Source organism: Columba livia, chromosome 7, assembly GCF_036013475.1.
Source record: "Columba livia isolate bColLiv1 breed racing homer chromosome 7, bColLiv1.pat.W.v2, whole genome shotgun sequence".
Classification (NCBI taxonomy): domain Eukaryota; kingdom Metazoa; phylum Chordata; class Aves; order Columbiformes; family Columbidae; genus Columba; species Columba livia.
In genome coordinates, this window is record NC_088608.1 from 15,373,757 (window position 1) to 15,395,594 (window position 21,838).

The window sequence follows — 21,838 nt, forward strand, 5'->3', positions numbered from 1 at the left end:
TCCTTAAGCTCTACAAACCCTCAGCAAAAAAATCCCATGTCATAATACCAAGAAGCACAAAAGTTACAATATTAAGCATATTATTTTAAAAGCATTTTTCTACCACAAACCACCACCAGTTTTCCTCAAATTTTCTAGAAATGTGCTTCAGTCTTCATAAAGAAAAAAAGTGTCAGACTCGGGAATCCTCCGTTCACACCTCTGCTTCCAGCTCACCTTACGACAGGTCAAAACGCTTGTTGATGCAATAATAACTTCTGTAGTGACATTGCATTGTTTAGCAGTTATGATGGTTTTATTGCATGGTTAATAAATAGAATACAAATGACAAGGGAAACAGCTTTTATTTCAGCAACTGAGTCCCTCCTTTCTCCTTGTCTTCGAACTTCAAAATATTTCCAAACGATTTAAAGACAGATTAAGTATAAATTAGCTCCCAGTTTAAAAAATATTATGTAAAGTGCTCCTATTAGGATTTGTTCAGCTCAATGAATGATTTTTAAGCATTTCAAAAAACAATATTTTGTTGAGGAGACACTATCATCAGATAAATAATACTTCAAACATCAGTACAAACTGCATTTACAAAATATTTCCAGAATTCTTCTGAAAAAGGGTCTTTCAGCTGACAAAAATAAAATCTATTCATTACCCTGAAAACCAGACAGGTATGAAGAGGATCCAGTTACTGGATAATGTCTTCCCTGTGGTAAGATTTAGTTCCTTTTTTCCTTTCGCATTCACCCATGAGAGCACATATATCACTAAGTAAACACGTGGCTATATAGATGCATATAAAAAAAAGTCTTTTAAAGGACGTGTCCAAAAATCAACTCCATATTTTTTTTTATGGAAACAGGTGCACGGATCCACAGTTTTAACAAAATGCACAGGTGAGGGACATCATTTCCGGAAGCGTTTAAATAGCGGATGGATGTGTTTGTTTGAAGATGTTTTACTCCGTGCAGAGTGGTATTCCATGTAAGCCATGTCATCTGCTCCTGACATGGAGCTCATTGTGCCCGTACGACGTGACACCTGCAAGTAAGGAGAGAAAACCCACGAGCTTAGTGTGTGATCAGACAGACCAAGTCTAAGCTGCTGATGCCCACTGGCTGCTGGGCAGCACTCTGCATTTAATCATCTTAATGCCAAACAGCCTTCCAAATTGCTTTTTTTTCTTTAGAATTTCCACAAAGAAAGTTGCTGCCAGCCACTCACCGTAAGTACACAAACATGTGAGGTTTAATATGGAAAGATACCTTAGAGTGGGATTTCCTAATGCATTTCAGTGCAGTGCCATTTAGCTAAAAATTAACCACAAAAATTAATGACCACGTTGTTGATTGATTTTAACTTACATATCAATAAATGTTTCAGGCTGTTTATCTTTCTCATATCGGTTGCTGAAAATGTCAAACTGCAATGTACAATAACAGAACTTCTCTTGAAAATTAACAGAATAGGCCCTTATGCTTCTGTCTTCTGGGCACAACTCCAGCAGCACAGTGCCACCACAAAGGAGCCTGTGCTGTGACATACGTGCATCATAAAAATGTTTTAAAATATTTTCATTGCTTGTGACTTAGAAAATGTACTCCAAAATCTGTAACAATAGATGTGTCATCATCTCCCACAAAAATGATGGGGGACATGAATTCCACGTCTAACTTCTTTCTAGTGCCAAACAACTGTATCACTCAAATAGCTAAGTGCTAATGCAGCTTACAAAAATAGATCTGTTCCTCAGTGTTTCACGAAGATGCAAAGGCATCAATGATGGCATCACATTTAGAATTAAAATGGAATGGTCCAGTTCTGTCACATTTGTGGTCATCCTTTTCAAAGCATTCTTCATTACCTGAGCTGACTTTGAACCATACTCTCCAGCAACTACTTCCTCCTCAGCATCCAGGTCAGATGCCTGCAGGACTTTCTGGAGAAGCTGCTGCTGTTCTTCTTTGGACGAAAATGAAAGTTCTTCTTCTTCCATGCCTGCAAGCTTTGTTATTACCTAAGAAACAGCACAGAACAAGATGAGGGCTCTTCCTGCTCAGTGTTAGCTATTCAAAACCAAGACAAGTGTTTCTAATTCCATGTCCTGTTGGAACTGCCTTCCACTTTTATTAATGGTCTGAACAGTTTAACACTACAGATAGCAAAGATGCATATAAAAGGTTGCAAAGTTGTGTACATATATATACACATCCCTTGTTATAGTATAGTTGGAAATGCAAAATACAAACCTTTAGAAAAAGAAAAGAAGAAAGCAGCTCTGGACAGAGAATGTCAGCCAAACACTATCTGTACCAGCTTGACCAAGAACATGGCCAAAGCACACATAGCTCAGAACACATATTCAACTTACTGCAAAATTAACTTCACGCTGTGGGCTCTAGATTTGCCTAGTTTAAGAATCAGTACTTTATATTTAACAAAAACAACCCAGTAGCTTTCCAGACACTGAGAATTCTGGCAATAAATATTGAGGAACATGGGGAAAAAAACTAAAAAAATGAGATGTATGATCAGTTGTTGAGAGACAGTGCAGCAACCTGCAACAAAGCACCAGGAGCAGAGCAAAAGGATTCCTTCCATGTCTGTGTACTTAGACACAAGAGAACTTTGCTATTCCGTTTGCTCTTTTTGAAATTCTTAGTAGCTCATCTGACAACCCCAGATGCAGGGCACATGCCATCTACTGGCAATACAGTGCCATAAACCCCACTCGCTGAAAAACCTCTTCTGAAGAACCGAAAAGCTCTTCAGCTTCTGTTATAAAGCCTCACAACTGGCAGCTTGCTTTCTCAAGTAGAGGTATTTTGAAAATTGCACAAGTATTTTTCCTGCAGTTAGATGCATTCTGTTAAACATGTTTGTACATAAGAACCTCAGTTTTCCCACTATGCTTCCAACTCAAAGAAGTTTTGATCTAATTCAGCCACTTCCCTTGATTATGTCGCGTTTCCCCTCCTCATCTGCCCTTGTCAGCTCATTTTGAGTCAATACAATTAGAAACTAATTGCACCAGTAAAGCGGGCTAGATCTGATCACAAGTCTGATAAGACAATATAAATATAAATACAGCTGAAGGTAAATCCACATTAAACACGAAGTACGCTTTTTGGAAAATCAGGTAATAAAACACTAGAACGAATAATCAGAGTTGTGGGCTGCTGTCAATGGCAATGTCTAGCTGGAAAACGGTCGTGCTTCTGACATGTCCTTGCTCTAGGAATCCACTCAGGAAAGCAACCTATATGGCTAGAGGAACACTATAGTCACCCTTATTTTTGAGTTTATTTAGAAGCACATGCGCTATGATCATCTCAAAAATAAAATAAAAGAAGGAAAAAGAAAAAAATTAAAATTGACATTAGCCAGTTTCTAGCTGTGGTTGCATAACAGTGCTAATGTGATTCATAGAACAGAAAGAATTCCCACCGCATCATCGGTTTTCTAAGCTGTTCAACAGATGGCAAATTTAAAGTTATTCCCAACTCTTTTATATAGTGAGTTCTTCCGCTATTGGTTTAAAATTTAATATATCCTACATTCAGCCTCTAAATAAAAATGCAATATAGTAAATAACTATTTAAAAAAAAGCAGTAGATAATTAGACTCCAAGCAGTGAATTATGACGACAAGGCTCCTTTTTAAGAAGCAAAGACAAAATATGTGATTTAACAAATAAGTACTATTTCAGTTCTCTTTCATGAAAGGCATAGAATTGAGAAATGGGTAAAAAAGTTAAGTCTTAAGGAAAAAAAAAAAATGAAAACTGTAATGAATTTTTAGTATTTTAGGAACAAAAATTCATAAGGAGGGGACATCGGCACTGAAATAATCACCTAAAGATGAGGTAGAGTCTCCACATTTTGAAGAATAAGGTGGCAAACATCTGCAGAGACTGACCTACACTTTTGATCCTGGCTCGAAATAAAGAAACAATAGATGGTTTCTTGGAAGTTTCTTCCAGCCCTATTTTTCTTTGCTGGCAGCTATGGCTAAAACTTAAAGGTTGGCAAACAGAAGAAAATAGACATTCTAATATTTTATTCTTAAATTGCAAATAAAGAACATTCTGGTAGTGGTCAGCTATGTCACTCCAGAATCTCAGCTGCCACTTGCTCTGCTATTTTGCTGTACTATACCAAAGCTCCTAGGACTTGGTCTTCCTTGCAAAATAAAATCCCTCTATTTTAACCTCTTTATTAATTTTAAAGTCCAAGGCACTCAAATATAAGTAAAGGGATTTCTCTAATCTTCTTGGCTATAGCCACATAGATGCCTTTGCTGCAATTAGCTGCAGCTTAGTACTGATCTACAATTTTGTCAAAATACATTCACTAGAAAGCAAAACAAGGTTTTTAACTATAAAGACTCTGACATGTCAGGGTGTAAGGACTCCCTTGAAGCTCTCTTTAATAGGCCAGTGATTACAGAGCAATTATTAACTTCAGCACAGCCGCAGTTCAGAGAGGTTTTACCCCCAGGGCCCATGTGCCTCAGGAAGAAAAGCTCTGAACTAAACGGCCCAAACGCAACCCAGAGGAGCCGCTTGCCCTTGTGCCTCTCCCAGGCCTTGCCTGAGTCTGTCAACAACATCAGCTTGAGCTTGTTCCCTGACGGCGGGTATGGGAGCCGTATCTGTTATTATTCTTCTCTGCGATGTTACTTACTGAGAAGGCTTCTAATCAGAGCAGTAAACTCAAGTTTTGTAAAGGAATTATCTACCTAAAAAGCAAGAGCTGTCATGACTTCTGTTGCCTTCAACAACCAAACAGATGAGCATATGGGGCAGCGCACGGATTAAAAGAAAAATAAATTAAATACACCACAAAATCTATAAAATAGAGGAGCTTTGGTAGAATGAGATTTTATATTTGGAAGAAGATGACACACAGAGATATAAAATAGACTGAAGTACAAGGCGTGATCAATTTTCAAGTATGTCTGGAGAAATTAGGAAGCATTAAGTCCTTTACAAAAGGGAGACTTCTGACTCTCAAGTCATGGCACTGTTACATTGTCAACACTGAAAATGGTCTGTATTTTGAGGAGCATGTTGTAGGTAAAGAAGATTTCTACTCTGCAGTAACAGTCTTTTCCTGCAGTAAATTCTGTCATTTCTTAATCAATTAACATTCACCCCAGTGATTTTGGTGATATACTTTCTTCTGTGCAGAGAAAATTCCAAGAGGAAGGTCAAACTGTTGGTGAAGGCTAAGTAAGCACAGTCTGAACACCTCCATCTGCTAACACAGAGCCACTGGGTCAACCTGACGGGTTTTCTGTACCACTGCAGGCTTTGGGCAGTGTTGTGGAAATGGTCCACAAGATTACCGTGTGGACAAAGATCTCTGAAAGGTATTTGTTTTGGAAGGGGTTGCTGGACACTCCAGACCCCTAACCTGATGATGCCCAGAGTCATATGGATGAATGCAGGACAGATGAATCCTGCTTGTTGTATGTTGTCTTTAGCCACAAGGAAAAATATCTTCTCCCTATAGTGAAATACTGGTCTGAGACTGGAGTTCCTTGGAAATTATTTGTGATTTGTGATGCTTTGGAAGTTTTCTGAATTGCTGCTGCCACTGCAACACGAACACCCACCAGCAATGCTTCATGTGCAACCAGTATGATCACATACAACAGGAGCCCTGCTTGGATGGACAACTGAAGAGCAGGAATATAACCCAACCACACCAGTACAGTGCTGCTTCACTCCCCAGCGAGTGCTTGGTTAGAAGTTAGAATCCTTACCTTCCTAAAAGCTCTAGTAAGCTACTTGTATCTACCCTCACAGTAACACAGATGATAAAACAACACCAGAACAGTTCCTGCTTGCAAGCAAAACCTTAATTAATACATTATACAATTCTCAAGTATTTGACCTAATACTAACATGAAAGAATATCAAAGTTACATTCTTAGGCCACAAGTATTATGAACAGAAGGGACAATTTACCTTGAAACTATAACCTTGATCCACAAGAAACCGTTGTCGCTTTGTTGAATATGCCATTTCCTGAGTGTCTTGGGACACAAGAGAATAAAAAAAGGCATTGTATTCCTCTGCAACCGTGCCTAGGAGACAAAGACACTGAGTGATTAGTTCCCCCTGGAATACTGCAACCTAGAACAAAAAGACTGCACACTGAAAACAGGGGTTTAAATAAGTTGTCTCTCCGCAAAAACAATGTGCAAAGTTTAGTTGCACCCAGACCGTACATAAACTGACTGACAAAGCACACAGCATGGAAATTTCTACTCATTTGTAATAACTTGAGAATGGGTGAAAAGGAAAAAAAAAAATGGAAAAGCAATGCAGACTAACACAATTACACCGGTGCGCTGAGAACAATCTGCTGCTTTATTATGCTAGGCAAGGTGAAAGATAAAACTGTTTAAAGCCTATTATGTGAAGAAGATGTAAAAAATCAGGAGCAAGGATTGCAACACATGTCAGAGAAGTTCAATAAAAAGACAAAGAAAAAGTTTTGTCAATGTAAACCAGAGTTTGCAGTGTTTTCACATTAAAAAAAGGTGAGACAAAGATATTCAGCCAAGAATTCATAGGGCTATTTGAAGCCCAGGATATACAAGGCTGCATATAACTTATTTTTTTTAAACTTAAAATCTCAAAGATCTATTACCCAAACATCTGTTCTAAAACCCAAGGTTTCATCAACACTTTCTTAATAACATGTGGCTTCTATGCATTCTCAAATGAAGCCTCAGTTGCAGCAAGCACAAACTGCACAGAAAATAAGTGTGTGCAGATGTTAAGTGCAATCGGAAAGTGTTTTAGGAATCATTTTTCTAAACAAAATATCCCTGGTTATGTTTTGCAAAAACAAAACTAGTTGGAAACCAAGTCTTATTTTTAAAAGAAAGTAATCTGCAGTATCAAAAATGTGCTTTCTAGAGCTGTTTAGAGTAAAACTACTTAAAGTTGAGGAAATTATCAAGGAATTAAAAAGCGAAGAAACCAACAAGGAACAAAAAGTTCATTTTCCTTCAGCTTTTTTTGCCCTTTGGAAGTTTCCCCTATACAAAGCTTTACTGACCCAGAACATGCTTCATTTTCATTCACTGGTATATACGTGTTTTCTCTTTGACTAAAACACAGTCCAAGGACAGGATCAAGAAATATAACAAACATCCAGTTTCTCCGCAGTAATGCGATACCATGACCCAAGGCCCAGAGCCCAACAACCACCACATTTACCTTTTTTGGCCCTCAGCACTCGTCCCAGTCTCTGAGCCTCCTGCCTTCGAGACCCACCATGGGATGAGATCTGAATGAGAACGTTGGCTTCCGGCAGATCGAAGGACGTGTCACCAACCTGCAACACAGCAGCCTCTGAGCAGCGTCTTATCTCCATCTATCATAAAGACTGACTTAATACAAAGTAAACCTTTGTAAGCTGCCATATATAGACATCAGATACATAACATACACATATAGCTCGCTCTTAAATAAAGTTCACTCTGAAGATGGGTACAATGACACACTGAATGTCCTCACCTTGGAAATGAAAATAGTGTTGATTTTTGGATTGTGCTTGAAGTTTTGTAGAATTTGCATTCTCTCTCCCTGTGCAGTAGGACCATATATATAGGGTCTGAAAAGAAAATACACAAATTAAATTATTTCAAGATTTCTCAGTCATTTCTTAAGAGGTACTAATTCACCATGGCGGGGAGCACAGTACATATTTGAATTGATAAAAACCCAACACATTTTGGTACGGCTTACATTTTCCTTTTAACTTGTTTGGCTCTTTATGGCAGCTACCCAGTTGTTTGTGGAACCCTCTGCAGCAAACCAGTCCGTCAGAAATTCCGACAGTTATAAATGTTTTGCAATTACGTTCAGCCATGAAGCTGTAGATCAAAAGACTGAATCCATCTGCTAAGCCTACATGAAAAGACTGAAAGCAGCTGTTAAGAGATGTTTTTCCCTCAAATCCACTGAGTTAGCACATCGACAGCTGCAACCTTTGCTTCCTATTTAAACACTCGAAAAGCCAGGCTTCTCTAGCCATGGTGCCGTAAGTGTCACAAACTGGCTGCTGGATGTTCTGGGAAAATTATTTTGGCTTTTGCAGCTGAACTCTTGCCCCTCCTAACACCTTCTGGGCCTTCTGAAATGAGAACAAGGTCCCAAACGTTCCATGGCTACGAGCAGCTCCCAGTGGCATTTCACCCAAGGTTTCTAATGTTTGACAATGAATCACCTGGAACATTTAAACTCTCAATCATCCACAGACTTCATAGGTAACTAAGACTTCATGGGCTACTAAGGATTTTCCAAGATGCTCCCTAGAGTCTGCCCGTTTTCCTCCCATCTAAGCAGATTAAAACAAAACAAAAACAAAACACAAAAGCACCAAACCAAAACAAAACCCCAGCAAACCAGCTAGAAATGGCAAAGCCCACAGGAAAATTGAGAGGAGCGCACAGCCACTGCTTTTCCATCTGTTGCACTACTTTTCCAAATGCTCGTTAACAAGCTTCTCCAAGTAAAATTTCTATTTGGTTCACACTTCCATACATTATTTCTAACACAAGGAACCAACCTCAAATGTTTCATTTAACTTTTAATATTGCACATGTGTAGGTAGCAGGTAGAGCACAAACATGCATGGCACAGTACTAAGGTTTGCTATTCTTACTGAACTGATTCCTGTGCATTGGGTCCTCTTGCTTTCTTCACTACAAACTTTATTGTAGTTTTTCATTTACCAAACAATCCTAGTCACCTCTAATCTAATTCTGTTTAGTGTATTTAACCAGAGTTTTAGAAAAAACACAGCTAAAAATGAAAGTGGCAAATGAGTCAACTCTGAAACAATACCATTATTATTCAATTAGTAGCATTCAGTAGTATATTTAAGCCTTATTTGGAATTTCTTTTAATATTTAAGTTGTGACAGTTTTAATCCCCAAGGAAGATTTAAACTGAAACTAAAGCATTTGTGAGCCTTCCGTTTCTTAAACCCATCAAGAAGGGGTTCGAACACATTTTTTATTAAGAACAGAATAACCTAGAACTTCCTACTTAGCAAGCACCCCCTCCCAGCACCGCCTTTGCTAAAGGCTTTTTCTGTGGTGCACTGAACACCGCTAGAGCCATTCCAGAGGCATCATTACAGCTAATCTCTGTCCAGACAGATTAAAAAAAAAAAGATGAAATAGATCATGGGTGCTGGAATTCATCCAGCACCATTAGCTCTGTTTACTACTTGATGTCACAGCGCGCCAGCGCAACGTGGCTGTTAAACTACAGTCAAAACTGGTCACGAGTTTTGCACAGCATAGGGCTCGTTTGTGGTTTTGCTAAGAAGCACGGCTGAAATTCCTTGATGTGAAATTGCGCGCAGTCCAAACGAACCGCAGCTTGCAGCAAGCAAGGCACTATTTGGGCTTGTCAAAGAAAGGATGAGGCCAGCTTCTGCGCTTATTCTGCACAATTCTCTATGCCTGATCCTGGCAAACGCTCTTCCTGATGATCCCTCCCCTAATCCTACAAACACACTGATGCTAAATTCCTCATGAAACTCCGTTTGTACCACCTGCCATAGCTACACTCATTTTAGAGTCATTTAAGGTAGCTGAGGAGCTCATGGGAGCAATATGCTTTCATTTATTAAATGATTACAGTAGTTCTAGGCAATGCACTGGTACAGCACAGATGCCCAAAAAGTTTGCCTTAGGTTTTCAGACTAGGTTAAGACCTTCTGAGAACCTGAAACGGAAGGCCCTGGGTCTCAAAATATCCACCAGGACTCAAAATAGCTACCGTCCATTGCGGAAATAGTTCTTTAAAAGCCCCTCATTTTTCCACTGGCTTTTAATAATAATAAAAGGGATGGAGAAATGCTAACAGTCTTTCATAGAAATCCTGGAGGCAAGTGCTGAACAAAGGTTCTTTTTAACCGCTTCTACACCAAAATAGTGTTGTAGTGCCAGCAAAACCCATCCAAAAAAACACCCTCCCGAGCTCCTTTTTATACAGGAGGACTACAGATAAATCAAAGTATTACAAGAAATATCTAAAGACAACTGAAAGCTGTGAGATTACAAGGCAGGATTGCAGGAAGGAGGAAAACAGCAGCGCCATCGCTGGTTGTGAACACTTACTTCCCGAGTCTGATTGCGTACTCCTTCAGGGCAAACACATTGTCAGCAAAGACGATGATTTTATCATTCCGTCGCTCGTGAAACTTAATCAGGAATTGGCAGGCTCTGAATTTATTTGGGTTCATGGTGTACAGCAGTATCCGTTTCTTTGTTTTGATAGCTATGTATTCTCTATAAAATTCAGGTGACATTGGGCACCAAACCTAAAATTAAAAAATATCACACACACAAAAAATTAATGCTCCATTATTTATTTTATTCCCATAGGAACTGAAAAGACATTGGGGGGATGATGACACATTGTAACCTTCTGTATAGCACAGGCTACAAAATTAAACACAGTAACTTCTATACTAAAATGAAAGCTACAGGTGGGTGTAGTCTCTGGCACTGCCCAGCTCTGTGTCACTTCATTAATATTCTGCCCTTTCAAAATGCTTTGGCAGCGAGATCCACGACAGAAATAAGCGGACAGATTGGAACAGGATTGGAAGATATTACCTTTATGTTTCATACTTAATAATTTTACTGAATGTTACTTTTTACAGAGAATAATTAATAGAATGAATTGTGTAGTTGCCCTGTCACAGCAAAGTTTTTTCCATAAAAACTAATTTTCATCCACATTCTGAAAGTTCAAAAACACATTTAGTCTTCATGGCAGAACAAATCTCCTAGTCTTTTTTTCATATACTCATGGTGACCTTTATTTTAAGAGCTATTGAGTCTACAGCTTTCAGAAGACTAGGACTGCTTAGAAGTTTTCCCTAGGTTTCCCTAAGCAATGATATTCTTATGTGAATACACATCGCAGCACTGCACAGGCTACGCTCACTGAGATATTTTTTCTACTGTAGCATAAAAAAGAATGTATTATGAAGTTTAAAAGTTTATGCCAATGCAATGACACTATCTATAGTGTATATAATCTAGAAGACATTCATTCTGCTGTACATGGGTGATTCCCCCGTATCCGTTGCACAGTACAGATTAACGGAACACTGGGAAGAAAAGTCTCTTTCATAATCACTGTTCAGCTAAGGAAGTTATGTGACAACTTATGACTTTATTCAAGCAACCTGAATTGTTTTGTACTGTTAAGAACTAATTTTGTGTTTAAAAGCATTTTTTCCAGTGAGTTAAATGCCATGTGAGGCTTTTTTTGTCCCTTGTCTACAGTAACAGTAAATTAATGCATTGAATAAGCTGCTTTGTTATTGCACACTGTCTATAGGAAAGATGTAAAATTTGTAAATCAGAAGATAATATTTCAAAGTGAGAATGAGATATGAATATTGAACATTTGATTGTAGTAAAATAACTCTTCTATTGCTCAGTGCCTCTGACTACATGGGAAACTTGATGTATTTTGATTTGCATTTGCATTCTCTTCTGGATTTGGAAATGGATAAAATCTACTTCTCACCCCAATGATCTTCCCATTTTTACATTTTGCAAGACACGCACTCCAAGCCCAAAACTTTGCAGCCGGCAATAAAAACATAACTTGTAAATTACAAAACTCTGAAAATTGAGAACAGGCTTGTTCTCTTTCCTTAAAACTTCTTTGAGCTGTGCTGCCTGTTCTGTTTGGAGTCCCTGCGGTGCCCATGACCCGCCCTGGCCGGCAGCAGCGCTGCCCTCTGGCCACCTGCGAAGAACCGCAGCCAACGGGCAAACCGGGACAATACGGCAAGGGGATCAAACATGCTACTTCCCAACAACCCGGCAAGAAAATCCAAACTAATGTGCAACGTAGTTGTACGTGTATTAGATTGTTATTTACCAGCCATCAGCATTGCTGGTTATGCTTCTTTGCTTTTGGTAGGCCCATGGAATGTTATTTCAAAACACTGGCCTAAAGAATTATAAACGTGCAGAATTTTCACATCATTCAGAAGAAAGCCGCCCATGCTTCACTATTCAATGTCTAGAGGGCAGTTCAGGGACTGCAAGAATCATGCTCCTAAGACAGAATTAACCTGAGTGCCTGAAAAGTCAAATTTGAATTTGCAGACTGGTTACTCTCCCTTCAACCTAGTTATTTTTTAGATGCTGTTCACTTGCATTCTGTTACTTAAAAATAGTTGTGTTGGTTTTCTTTCCTTATACAACCTCCAGTCTGCACAAAGTTCAAAAGGAGAACAGCTGCTGACCTGTATCTGCATCTTTTATTCCAGTACCAGAGCCAGGAACAAGCCCATGAAACTAGCAAGACAGGTTTAAAAAAAAACTCAACACCCAAAGAACAACGAAATGCGCCCCCCCCCAACCCCAAACCAACACAAACAAACAAAAAACCCCAAACAACACACACCCACAAACCCAAACAACTGTCTCTTGGGTTTTTTCTGCATTAGGTTATGAAACTCTACCATAGCAAGTTGTAGCTGCTTACATTTTACTTCCTTTCAATGGGAAGTTAATGAAAAACTAAACCAATTGATGGTTACACAGGAACCACATAAAGCTCATAAATGACTGAGCGCTTAGAGAAGCATCAGGAGAAGCAACTTGCTTGCCCTGGTTTTATGCTCTTCCCTACGTACCTTCCTTGACAATTATTGGAGACAATCTATCAAGCTAGAGCTTTAGTCTGACCCAGAAAGGTTACTTTAATGTTCTAATGTGCCTGTGTGAAAGGTTTCCACTTCTCTGATACCAGATTTTTCTCTCATCCATATGCTGCAAAGAGCTCACATCAATATATTGGAAAGAAATAGTAAGATCCAGTCTTATGTTTTCAATTTTCACCCTCGTACGTTCAGATTTGAAATAAGCAGGTGTTTTCTTATGTTTTTTAAACTTTCTACTATCCTTCTTTGCTTTAAGAGTTACAAGAATTTTCCTTAAATGACCACAGACCATCTACCAGCTGAAGTCTCTAAAAAGCAGCTTCCAGCATGTTACACTCACCATAAGGCGATATGACGCTACCAGAGAACTGAGTTTTCAGGTACAATGTCAGACAACACAAATGTCAACTGCATCGAACGAGGTCTACAGTGCTGCAACCACTGTTCACATTTCCAAACGGTGACTCAGACACAGCTGATCAAGCGCCATGATCCCCGAAAAGAGAAAGAGCGCTGAAGCCCCACTGAAGAACATGTGGCTACTGGGTTTGACCAACACCAGCCTTGCCTAAGCTATAAAGTAAATTAAAAGTCCTAATGTCACCTCTTTTCCCAGTTAAATATTAATACTTCAAATTTTACACATCATTCTTAAAAGTTATAAGCATGCTAAATAAACACTGGTAGTACCAAAAAGCAGAGCATCACCTCAGCACACTGGACTTTAGCAATGTAGCCACTGTTCTGCAGCTCCATCCAGTTGGCTTCATAGAGCTTTGGTCCGATCAGGAAGTTCAGGTCAACGATTTTATCATCTTCTCTGACCAGGGTAGCAGTCAGCCCCAGTTTACAGTGAGCTTGCACAATAGTGAGCACACGTCTGAACATTTTTGCTAAGAAATGCAAGACAAACGTTCTGTTTACTTTCCTGAGGGGATTTAAAAGACAAACAGCTGCAACTTAAAAAAAAAAAACCACTCCTGAACACAAAGCAAGCACAGTGTTGGGAAATTTTACCCCATTTCACACACATTTCTAACAAATTTATGCTACAGCAAAACTTCACACCGATTGCAGCTTTATTTTACATCTTCATTGTACTCTGAAAATCCCAGTAAACCTTCTGGCATCTGTATTTCCCATTTCCCAAGTTAGAAAATTAATATACTCAGAGGTTACATGTCTTGTTTTAGGTCATACAGCATTTCACAGAAAGAACTATGACACAAGGACTCTTGGCTGACTTTGCCATGTTCAGGCCCTCTAGTGTATGACAGAATTACTCCTCTTTAGTGGTGCTAGAGATCACGGAGGAGATTCTCTACCTTAATTTTAATGAAAACAAGAAAGATCAAAAGCGAAAGAGCAGTGGCAGCAATATGCAGCCTTGATAAAATGGCAGTTAAACATCAAGGTCTACTTCTGAAATCCATCAATTCTGTAGACACCAAACTGTTCAAATGGAATAATGACAACAAGGTAGAGCTGCTAAGAGAACCCTGGGTGGTATTTTTAGCCAGGATTATTCCACAGACACTTTAATACTACATTATTGCTCTCCAAAAGTATGGATCTCAATTACACAGTAATTTCAAATATACAGCTATTTCTAGACAGTAATCACTATGGTTACTCATATTTTATCGAGTAGAAAGAGACGTTAAAAGCCTGTCTGCAGTGCCACTCCATTTCAAAAGAAAATAAGGCAGAGGAATTGCTCTCCTGTTCAAATTTGTCTACAGCAAAATTATACAGATGTAATTCAGGTATCTTAAGAGCACTTTATCAGACCACACAGACGGAGAAGGCACTTGTATTTTATACTGCCACTATAGAAAACAGAGTCTGATTTGAAGGATTTCAGAAAACTAAAGATCAGATAAACTCTGTAGCATCAGCAAAAAAAATTGTAAAGTACAACAAGGCAGTTTACTTGTCTTAAAACCCTAAGCCATGGGTTTACTCACTCTATTAAACATGAGAAGAACAGCAAACCTCCACCACTTCTAAGAGCAGAGTAACATTAACATGCACGTAACATGAAAGGTTTGCAAACCATTTCCTTACCAGGGATAGTATGTACTTCATCAAGTATCATAAGGCCCCACTCTTGACTTTTAAGCCACTCCATTACTCTTTCTGCTTCCCAGGATCTTTTTGTCGTGTGTCCCAACATGGAATATGTGCTGATTGCAATAGAACAGCCAATGGGCTTGTCTTTGGCATCAGAAGTGAACCGACATATCTGGCTGTCATCAATGGTGGACCACATCTTGAACTGGGCCTTCCACTGCTCTACAGACACGGCAGAGTTCCCAAGGACCAGACACCGCTTGCGGACAGTACATGCAGCCGTCACTCCAACCAGAGACTTGCCAGCACCTGCAGAGGAAGAGCAGAGATATTCATTTGTCACCTCTCAGGTATCAATGGAGTAGGAGGAAAAAAGAAAAAAAAAGAGCAAAGGAAAAAAAGGAAAACCATGAGAGGATGTGTTAAGTCTTGTATGGGCGAATTCTCTGTTGGTTCTTTACAACAGTAGTTTAAAGAAACACAGTATTCACTTCTGAAAAAACAGCTGAATTGTCTACTGGACACACAAATATATTTGCTCAAGAAAATCATTGTAAACAATGGCTTTGTCAATTAGAAATTATCATTTTAACGCTTTCTTCACTTAAAAGCACATTAAATTCCAGGTGGCTACAGAAAGCTTCCCCTAGATGTGATCTGTCCTGATGCCATTGTCAGCTGTGTCCTTTCCCCTACACAGCAAGCCCTTCAGTCTTTCTATTCCTCTTCCACACTCCTTCCAGCACCCCTCACACGCTCTCTCAGGCCCTCGTTGCATCTCCCATGCACCCTCTCTACCCCCAATACCGAGGGCAGCGCTGTGCCGCCTCCTGTTCTCTCCCTTTTCCATTGCTTCCCACAGGCTGTCCCAATCTTCACATTCCTCATTAGCATTCCTAGTTCCCTCCCTTCTCCCTATTCCCAACCACGGAACAAGTGATTCCAATGCCAACAGCTTTACGTTTCACTGGAAGATCAGCAGAGGTGATGTAGAGGGAGCAGTAGAAGCACAAACCTGAAGCTATCACAGCCCAATTCTTCAGTAACTGCAGGGACACTGACGGCTGCTCAGATGGGGTCTCCCCACAGCCTCACCCCTCACTTGCTAAAAATCAACAGGACTCTGCATCCCAGTACCCAGAACACCCCCACTTCTGTCTGAAAGCCAAGCAGCTGCCATATTTGGAAGTTACTTTACTATAGGCAAATAAAAGAACAAAACCCCTAAAAATCAACCCAGCAGCTTACCACATGGCAAGACAATGACACCAGATCTGGCTCGTCCATTCCCAAACATCTTCCTTAGGCTCTTCTCCTGATAGGGCCTGAGAACAGCTGTAGGCTTCAGATCTATATTAATATCAGGATTCACAGAATCATTTCTGAAATCATATTCTGCCAGCAAAGGGTACTCTAGGTGGATACAACGTTTCTGGAGCTCTTCAATCATCTCCTGAAGAAGAAACAAAGCTTTGGATGGTAAATTCTCCACGTACGAATTAATTCTCTTTTTTCCAAACAAACACATCATGTAGTACCATGTGAAGTCACATTTATCTTTTATGTTCATGAAGTCTGCAAGAATTAAAGTTTGTTCCACAAATCTTTATTTGTGACGACCCTCACCTCCTTCAAACATTTTAAGTAACAGTCAATAATAGAGAGGGCTATTCCGACAGATGGAAGACCATGATGCGTTTATCTCACGTATCTTGTTTATCTGGCAGCGACTAAATTACACCATGAAGTACTGCAGCACAGAGCTCAATAACAGACACAAAAGGTTCTGTCTTACACAGAAGGACCTACCAAAACTCTACATCTCTTATCTGGAAAACCTCCATGTGTGGGCAATGCAGTTATTTCACCACAATGACAGGTTGATTCAATCACCACCAAGTTTTTAGTTTATTATTTTTTTTTAATTAACAAAATAGCTACTAACTTACATTTTTTAAAAATTTCCATTTTCCCCAGTAAGGCATGGTTAGAATCACCAAGTCTAAAAACAACCTGAGGAATTTTACAAAAGCTCTCTGAAGGTCAAGCCAGGGCTGCGCTCCAACCTCCAGCTATGGAATCAGAAACATCAAGAGTTTCTTCTGCAAATATGAATCACAAAGCAAAAACACGGGAAAAAGCCCCACCAAAAACCAAACAGAACTATGTCTTGCAGGCAGGCAAGGAACAAGGCCCAATCTGCCACCCTCTGTACTGAAGAGGAAAATCTTAAGATTTTGGAAGACAAAAGGAATGTTAATGACTCTGAGTGACCTCCCCTATCAAAGAAAGAGCCACAGTAATTTACATTAAGTTCTCACGCTTATTTGCAAGTCCTGGGCACATCCTCCCAAAGCAACAAATGCAGAGACTAAAATACTCATACCTGCTTGACTTCAAAAGACACTGTCTGCATCTCCTCCTCTTCCTCCTCATCTTTGTCCATCTGTTCATAAAACTCAAATAAGTCAGCTGGGACATCTGGCTTACTCTGAGCATCTGTTCCCTGCGATGTTGAAGGACCTGCACCACCTTCACTGGATTTGGAAATCTGGAATAGATGGACAGGGATTTTCACCCCAGGTTTCATTAAAGACACACACCAACCCCTCCCAAATTCGGGCTTACTAAGGAGACACAGATCATTGCTGATAGAATTCAAAGCAACTGCTGATACAACAAACAATAACCTGTCCAAACTACAACAGTTTATCTCATGTTCATGCAATCACGCTAAAACCTGCCCAAACGTACCACTGATTTACTTGTGAACGTCTCTGTAATGAGCTCTGTTTCTTCACCCTCAGCGTTTCGCAGCCGACAGTCTTTAATAACATGGTCTTGCAGAAGCTGCTGGATGACATCAGGGTGGGTGCTTTCCACAAAATACCTAACATTAAAGAGCAAAGAAAGACATTTTTATGAATTAATCACCTGAATAACTTACAGAAAGAGTGGCATAGGTACTTAAATATATATGGCTACCCCAGGTGCACTCTCAAGTATCCCATCTTGAGGGTGATAACTTAAAAATAAAGAAATTATGGCAATCAAAATTTTTAAAAGATGCCTCATACCAAAAGTATCATATACCTCACAGCTATCCATCTTGCCCAAATGTTCTCTAACATAACACGTGTGGAAAAAGTGCGGCGGAACTGCTGACACAGCTCTCACATACATATCTTATTTGTGACATAAATGAATTTTTTTGAGATTGGATTAAGGCGAGTCTATAAAAACACTGTATACGATGCTCTAAAGACCTGGCCGCAGAACCAAAAAACCTTAAAAGACAAAAACTGAAAACCATCTAAAAATTTTAAATTAATGCATCCTGAAATTGTTTCTCTCCCTGAAGATCCACCAATAATGACACTGGTTGGAGATCACAGTTAAAACGTGAGCCTAGACGGATTTCAGTCTGAACTGAGAAGAGAGAAATCTTTTTTTCAGAAACACCTAAGAATAAAGCAAACACCTGCTTGTAATACTAATACTAGTGTTAGTTTTACCCAAAGCAGCAGGTTCCGAAAGGCAGCAGCACAAGTGGAACATCAGGCTATAGTCCCTGGGTTTATCTGTGGCTGTCAGACAACAGAGAACGTTGCAGAAGAAATAAAGGGAGGAAAAGAAAACACAGGCAAGGTGCAGACACAGGCTTCAGGTTTCTGCTGTCTCTCTCTTCCCTCTCCCTACTGCAGAATCACAGGTTTAGATAAAACTGGTCAGCTCTAAGCTTGCTGACCCTTCAAGGTCCCTTCCAATGTTATCTTGTATCTTTAAAACAAAACAGATTCAACCCAGGAAAAAGCACACACGTCTTACCAATGGATTTGCTTACCCTTCCTGAATAATGAAATACAGGGCAGAATACACATGACTAAAGGATGGCTGTAGAAAAAAATTGCCTGACCAGGCTCATGTAAATTAGGCATGAATACATGAAACAATCATCTAAAAACCTTAAGGATATGTTACAAGTTGAAGCAATAAAGAAACAAGAGAGAATATCAAATTGCAACCCCCTTTCAAAAACGTAATGATAACCAGTAGTAGCTCAGCACAGCCAAACTGCGTTCACTGACTAATGAATCAAACATTTTCAACAGCTGAAAAAGTGATGGTGTCCTGACAGATGCTACACTCAGCTGTGAGACCCAACAGCTCCTGGGAGCGCTTCCCCGTGCCCCGCTGTGCCTCCAGAGAACCCCCTCAGCCCCCTCGCTAAGGAAGAAGCCACTTACCTGTTATGTTTCAGTACCAGCTTCACCTTCCCATAGCTGACGGTGCAGAGCTGCAAACGAACCACAGCGGTCATCAGGAATACACAAAACTGCAATTCCAGATTTGGGACCAAAGGCTGCGGTGCAGTTTGGGTCTCAGAAGCACGGTATCAGAAAGTATTTACTTGCGACACTGTTATGCTTATGGAACTAACCTGAAAAGGTATTTGTAGAACACACACACATCTCACACAGCAGATCAGTCATAGATATTCAGGTTTCATACCCAGTTCCAATCTGCTTCCATGACTGCACGAACATACGCGCAGGACATGGTAAACTACATTTTATAGCGCCTGACCACTCCAGACTGCCTCCCACACGCAGTCTTCCAGAGCAAATCCGAGGAAACTTTCCTCACACACCATTTCTACTGGCTGAAACTGTGTACAAAGACATGGTGGTATACTTATTTTTGTTTAAAAGCTATAAACTACACCCAAGATACATTGTGGAAACAGTATTTGTGTAATACACTATAGAAAAATAATACAAAAAATAAAATAAATCCTCTGTATTCTTGAAACAGTGAGAGAACGGGATAAGACAGCAAAACCAATGAATTACTGATTAAAAAAGAAATCAATTAAGTAGAAGCAGCAAAGAACGCTTTTACTAGTTGTAGCAAATATATTTCCAATGCCGACAAAATAGTCTTACCTTGATAAACTGAACTATTCCATCTGGGACACCAGTCTTGCTCAGTTTTTGTAAATACTCTGTGATGTCACTTGTTTGTAAGCCCACGCTAACAGCAGCGTACAGCGAGTAAGCGGTCAGCTTGTACTCGTGAATGTGGGTCGGTCTGCACACAGGCTCAGCAATGGCAACCAAAAAGTCCTGTGCATATTTGTAAATTGGAGAAAAGGCTTCCAAAAAAATATGCCCATCAGGAGCCTATAGAAAGAAAAAGAAATGTTGAAGGGACAACAGCGTTAGTTGAGAAAAAAAAGGAATTTCCTATAAAGCGGATACTATGTGATAGACAGTTCACTGTTTAGATAGTAACATGTAACAGGGTTTCAAAAAAATATCTGCCCTAACAATAAAGTTATAAGGAAAAGAAAGAAGACACAGGAACATACAACTTTTGTCTTCTGAAAGGGTCCAGGCATTGATTTGTCCGTGTCCCTTCTATGGCAATAAGAAGAAACCACACCCAGATCGATTAAGGTTTTCCAGACTAACATGTTACAGTATTTTTTCTTTTTTAATGCTAAGCAAGCTACTCGAGCAGAAGCAAGCTTCCTGCCCTATTCCCTGACACAAAACAGAACTCCTCACTCATGTCACGCACAGCAAGTGGAGGAGGAGAGATGAGACTTGTGTGTCACAGCACCCAGTAGCAAATGCCCTGCAGACACTGGCAGGGCAACCATTTCTATGCGCTTGTGCTACTGGCTGTGTCTTGCACAGGGTTATCGATGTACCTTTCAGGGTAGAGAAAACAACCGGTACAAGCTCCAGAAGATGAGACTAGCCTGGTTTAAAGCTGCTCGATCCCAACACTCAAAGCCCGTTACTGTGTCACCGCAACAATAGATCCCGCTCGTGTCACATCCACAACTGATTTTACCTCCCTAACCCGGGTTAGAGCTATAGTGCTCCACCGCCCCGGCTGCTCCACGGCAGACCCACAGCAAGGGGTGCCCGACGGAGCGGGGGCTGGAGGCGGCTGCCGGGACGGGAGCGACGCCGCCGGGCATCCCGAGGGCTCCAGGCAGGGCCGGCAGCGTCCCCGCGGGGCTGCAGGACCCGCACTCGACTCCGGAGAGTGGAGCGGGCGCTCTGCACCAGCGTCCCGGCTTCTTCACGGGGGAAAGCCCGCAAAGCGATGGCGTCCCTGTCAGCCCTTCCCCACCGCCGGTGCGGACCGGGCGCAGCAGCCGGGCCGCCGCCCGGGCCCGCAGCGCGTCCCGCAGCCGGGCAGCTGCAGCCCCGCCCCGCCCCGCGCAGCCCCGCGGCCGCACTCACCACCCAGAGGGGCCGCGAGGCGTGGTCGGCCTTCAGGGGCATCTGCTGCCGGTAGTCCTTGGCCCCGTACTCGTCCACCTTGGTGCCGCTGTCCTCCACCTGCTTCCCCGCCGCAGACGGCACCGCTTCCTGCGACTCCTTGCCGGGAGCTTCGTCTTCATCCTCCTCGTCCTCATCGTAATGGCGCTTCTTGGACTTCTTCTTATCTGCGAGCGAAGCCGCAGCCGTGAGGAGGCGGCGGGGCCGCCACCCGAGCCCGCGACACCCCGCAGGGCCCCGCCGGGCTCCCCCGCCCGCCCCGCTCGGCTCCCCCGCCGGGCTCCCCCGCCCGCCCCACTCCGCTCCCCCGCCGGGCTCCACTACCCGCTCCGCTCCCCCGCCCGCCCCGCTCCGCTCCCCGCTCACCGCGCTCCTTCCTGCCCATGGCCGCCGCGCAGCGCCCGCCGCAGCCAGCGCCGGCAGGAGCGTCACTTCCGCCGCGCAGGAGAGGAGGCGGCACGGAGCGCCGCGCGCCATCGATTTTCTGTTCCAGGGGCCGCCCCCGCTGCGGCGCAAGGCGCGGGCGGGCGGGGAGCAGCGCCTCGGGTGCAGCGGACAGCAGCGGCCCGAAACGGGGCCAGCCCGCGGGGAAAGAAAGGGCCGAGGCGGAGAAATCGGTTAAAATAATAAAATAGAATACAGGCTTCCGCAAAAGTACTTTTAAATTAAAAAAAAAAAGCCAGTAGGAACCCCCGGTATGAGACTGACAGTCCACGTTGTTCTAAAATACAAAACTCT

General features: G+C 41.5%; 1 protein-coding gene across 2 annotated transcripts; it reads right to left on the minus strand.

Annotated features, from left to right (window-relative positions):
• Positions 1-273: 273 nt before the first annotated feature.
• Positions 274-21,623, minus strand: ERCC3 (ERCC excision repair 3, TFIIH core complex helicase subunit). Of its 2 annotated transcripts, none has more exons than XM_065070661.1 (15): positions 21,467-21,623; positions 21,062-21,267; positions 19,748-19,984; positions 19,049-19,098; positions 17,556-17,691; positions 17,188-17,352; positions 16,050-16,254; positions 14,796-15,110; positions 13,437-13,621; positions 10,153-10,355; positions 7,535-7,631; positions 7,235-7,352; positions 5,972-6,090; positions 1,862-2,014; positions 274-1,038 (listed from the first exon to the last, which is right to left on the minus strand). In XM_065070661.1, exons 1-15 carry the CDS (start codon positions 21,483-21,485, stop codon positions 904-906), a joined length of 2,343 nt encoding a protein of 780 aa, XP_064926733.1. In that variant the 5' UTR covers positions 21,486-21,623; the 3' UTR covers positions 274-903. The 2 variants fall into 2 exon arrangements, with proteins under 2 accessions (XP_064926733.1, XP_064926735.1); XM_065070663.1 differs by having other exon boundaries at positions 19,049-19,242; positions 21,467-21,518.
• Between the last annotated feature and the right edge of the window lie 215 nt (positions 21,624-21,838).

Excerpts from the sequence above, each read along its gene's own strand:
- ERCC3 (XM_065070661.1), bottom strand. Across the intron at positions 16,255-17,187 it reads TGTCTTTTGAAGTCAAGCAG|GAGATGATTGAAGAGCTCCA; the intron begins GTATGAGTATTT and ends TTTCTTCTTCAG. Across the intron at positions 7,353-7,534 it reads ACACTATTTTCATTTCCAAG|GTTGGTGACACGTCCTTCGA; the intron begins GTGAGGACATTC and ends GCTGTGTTGCAG.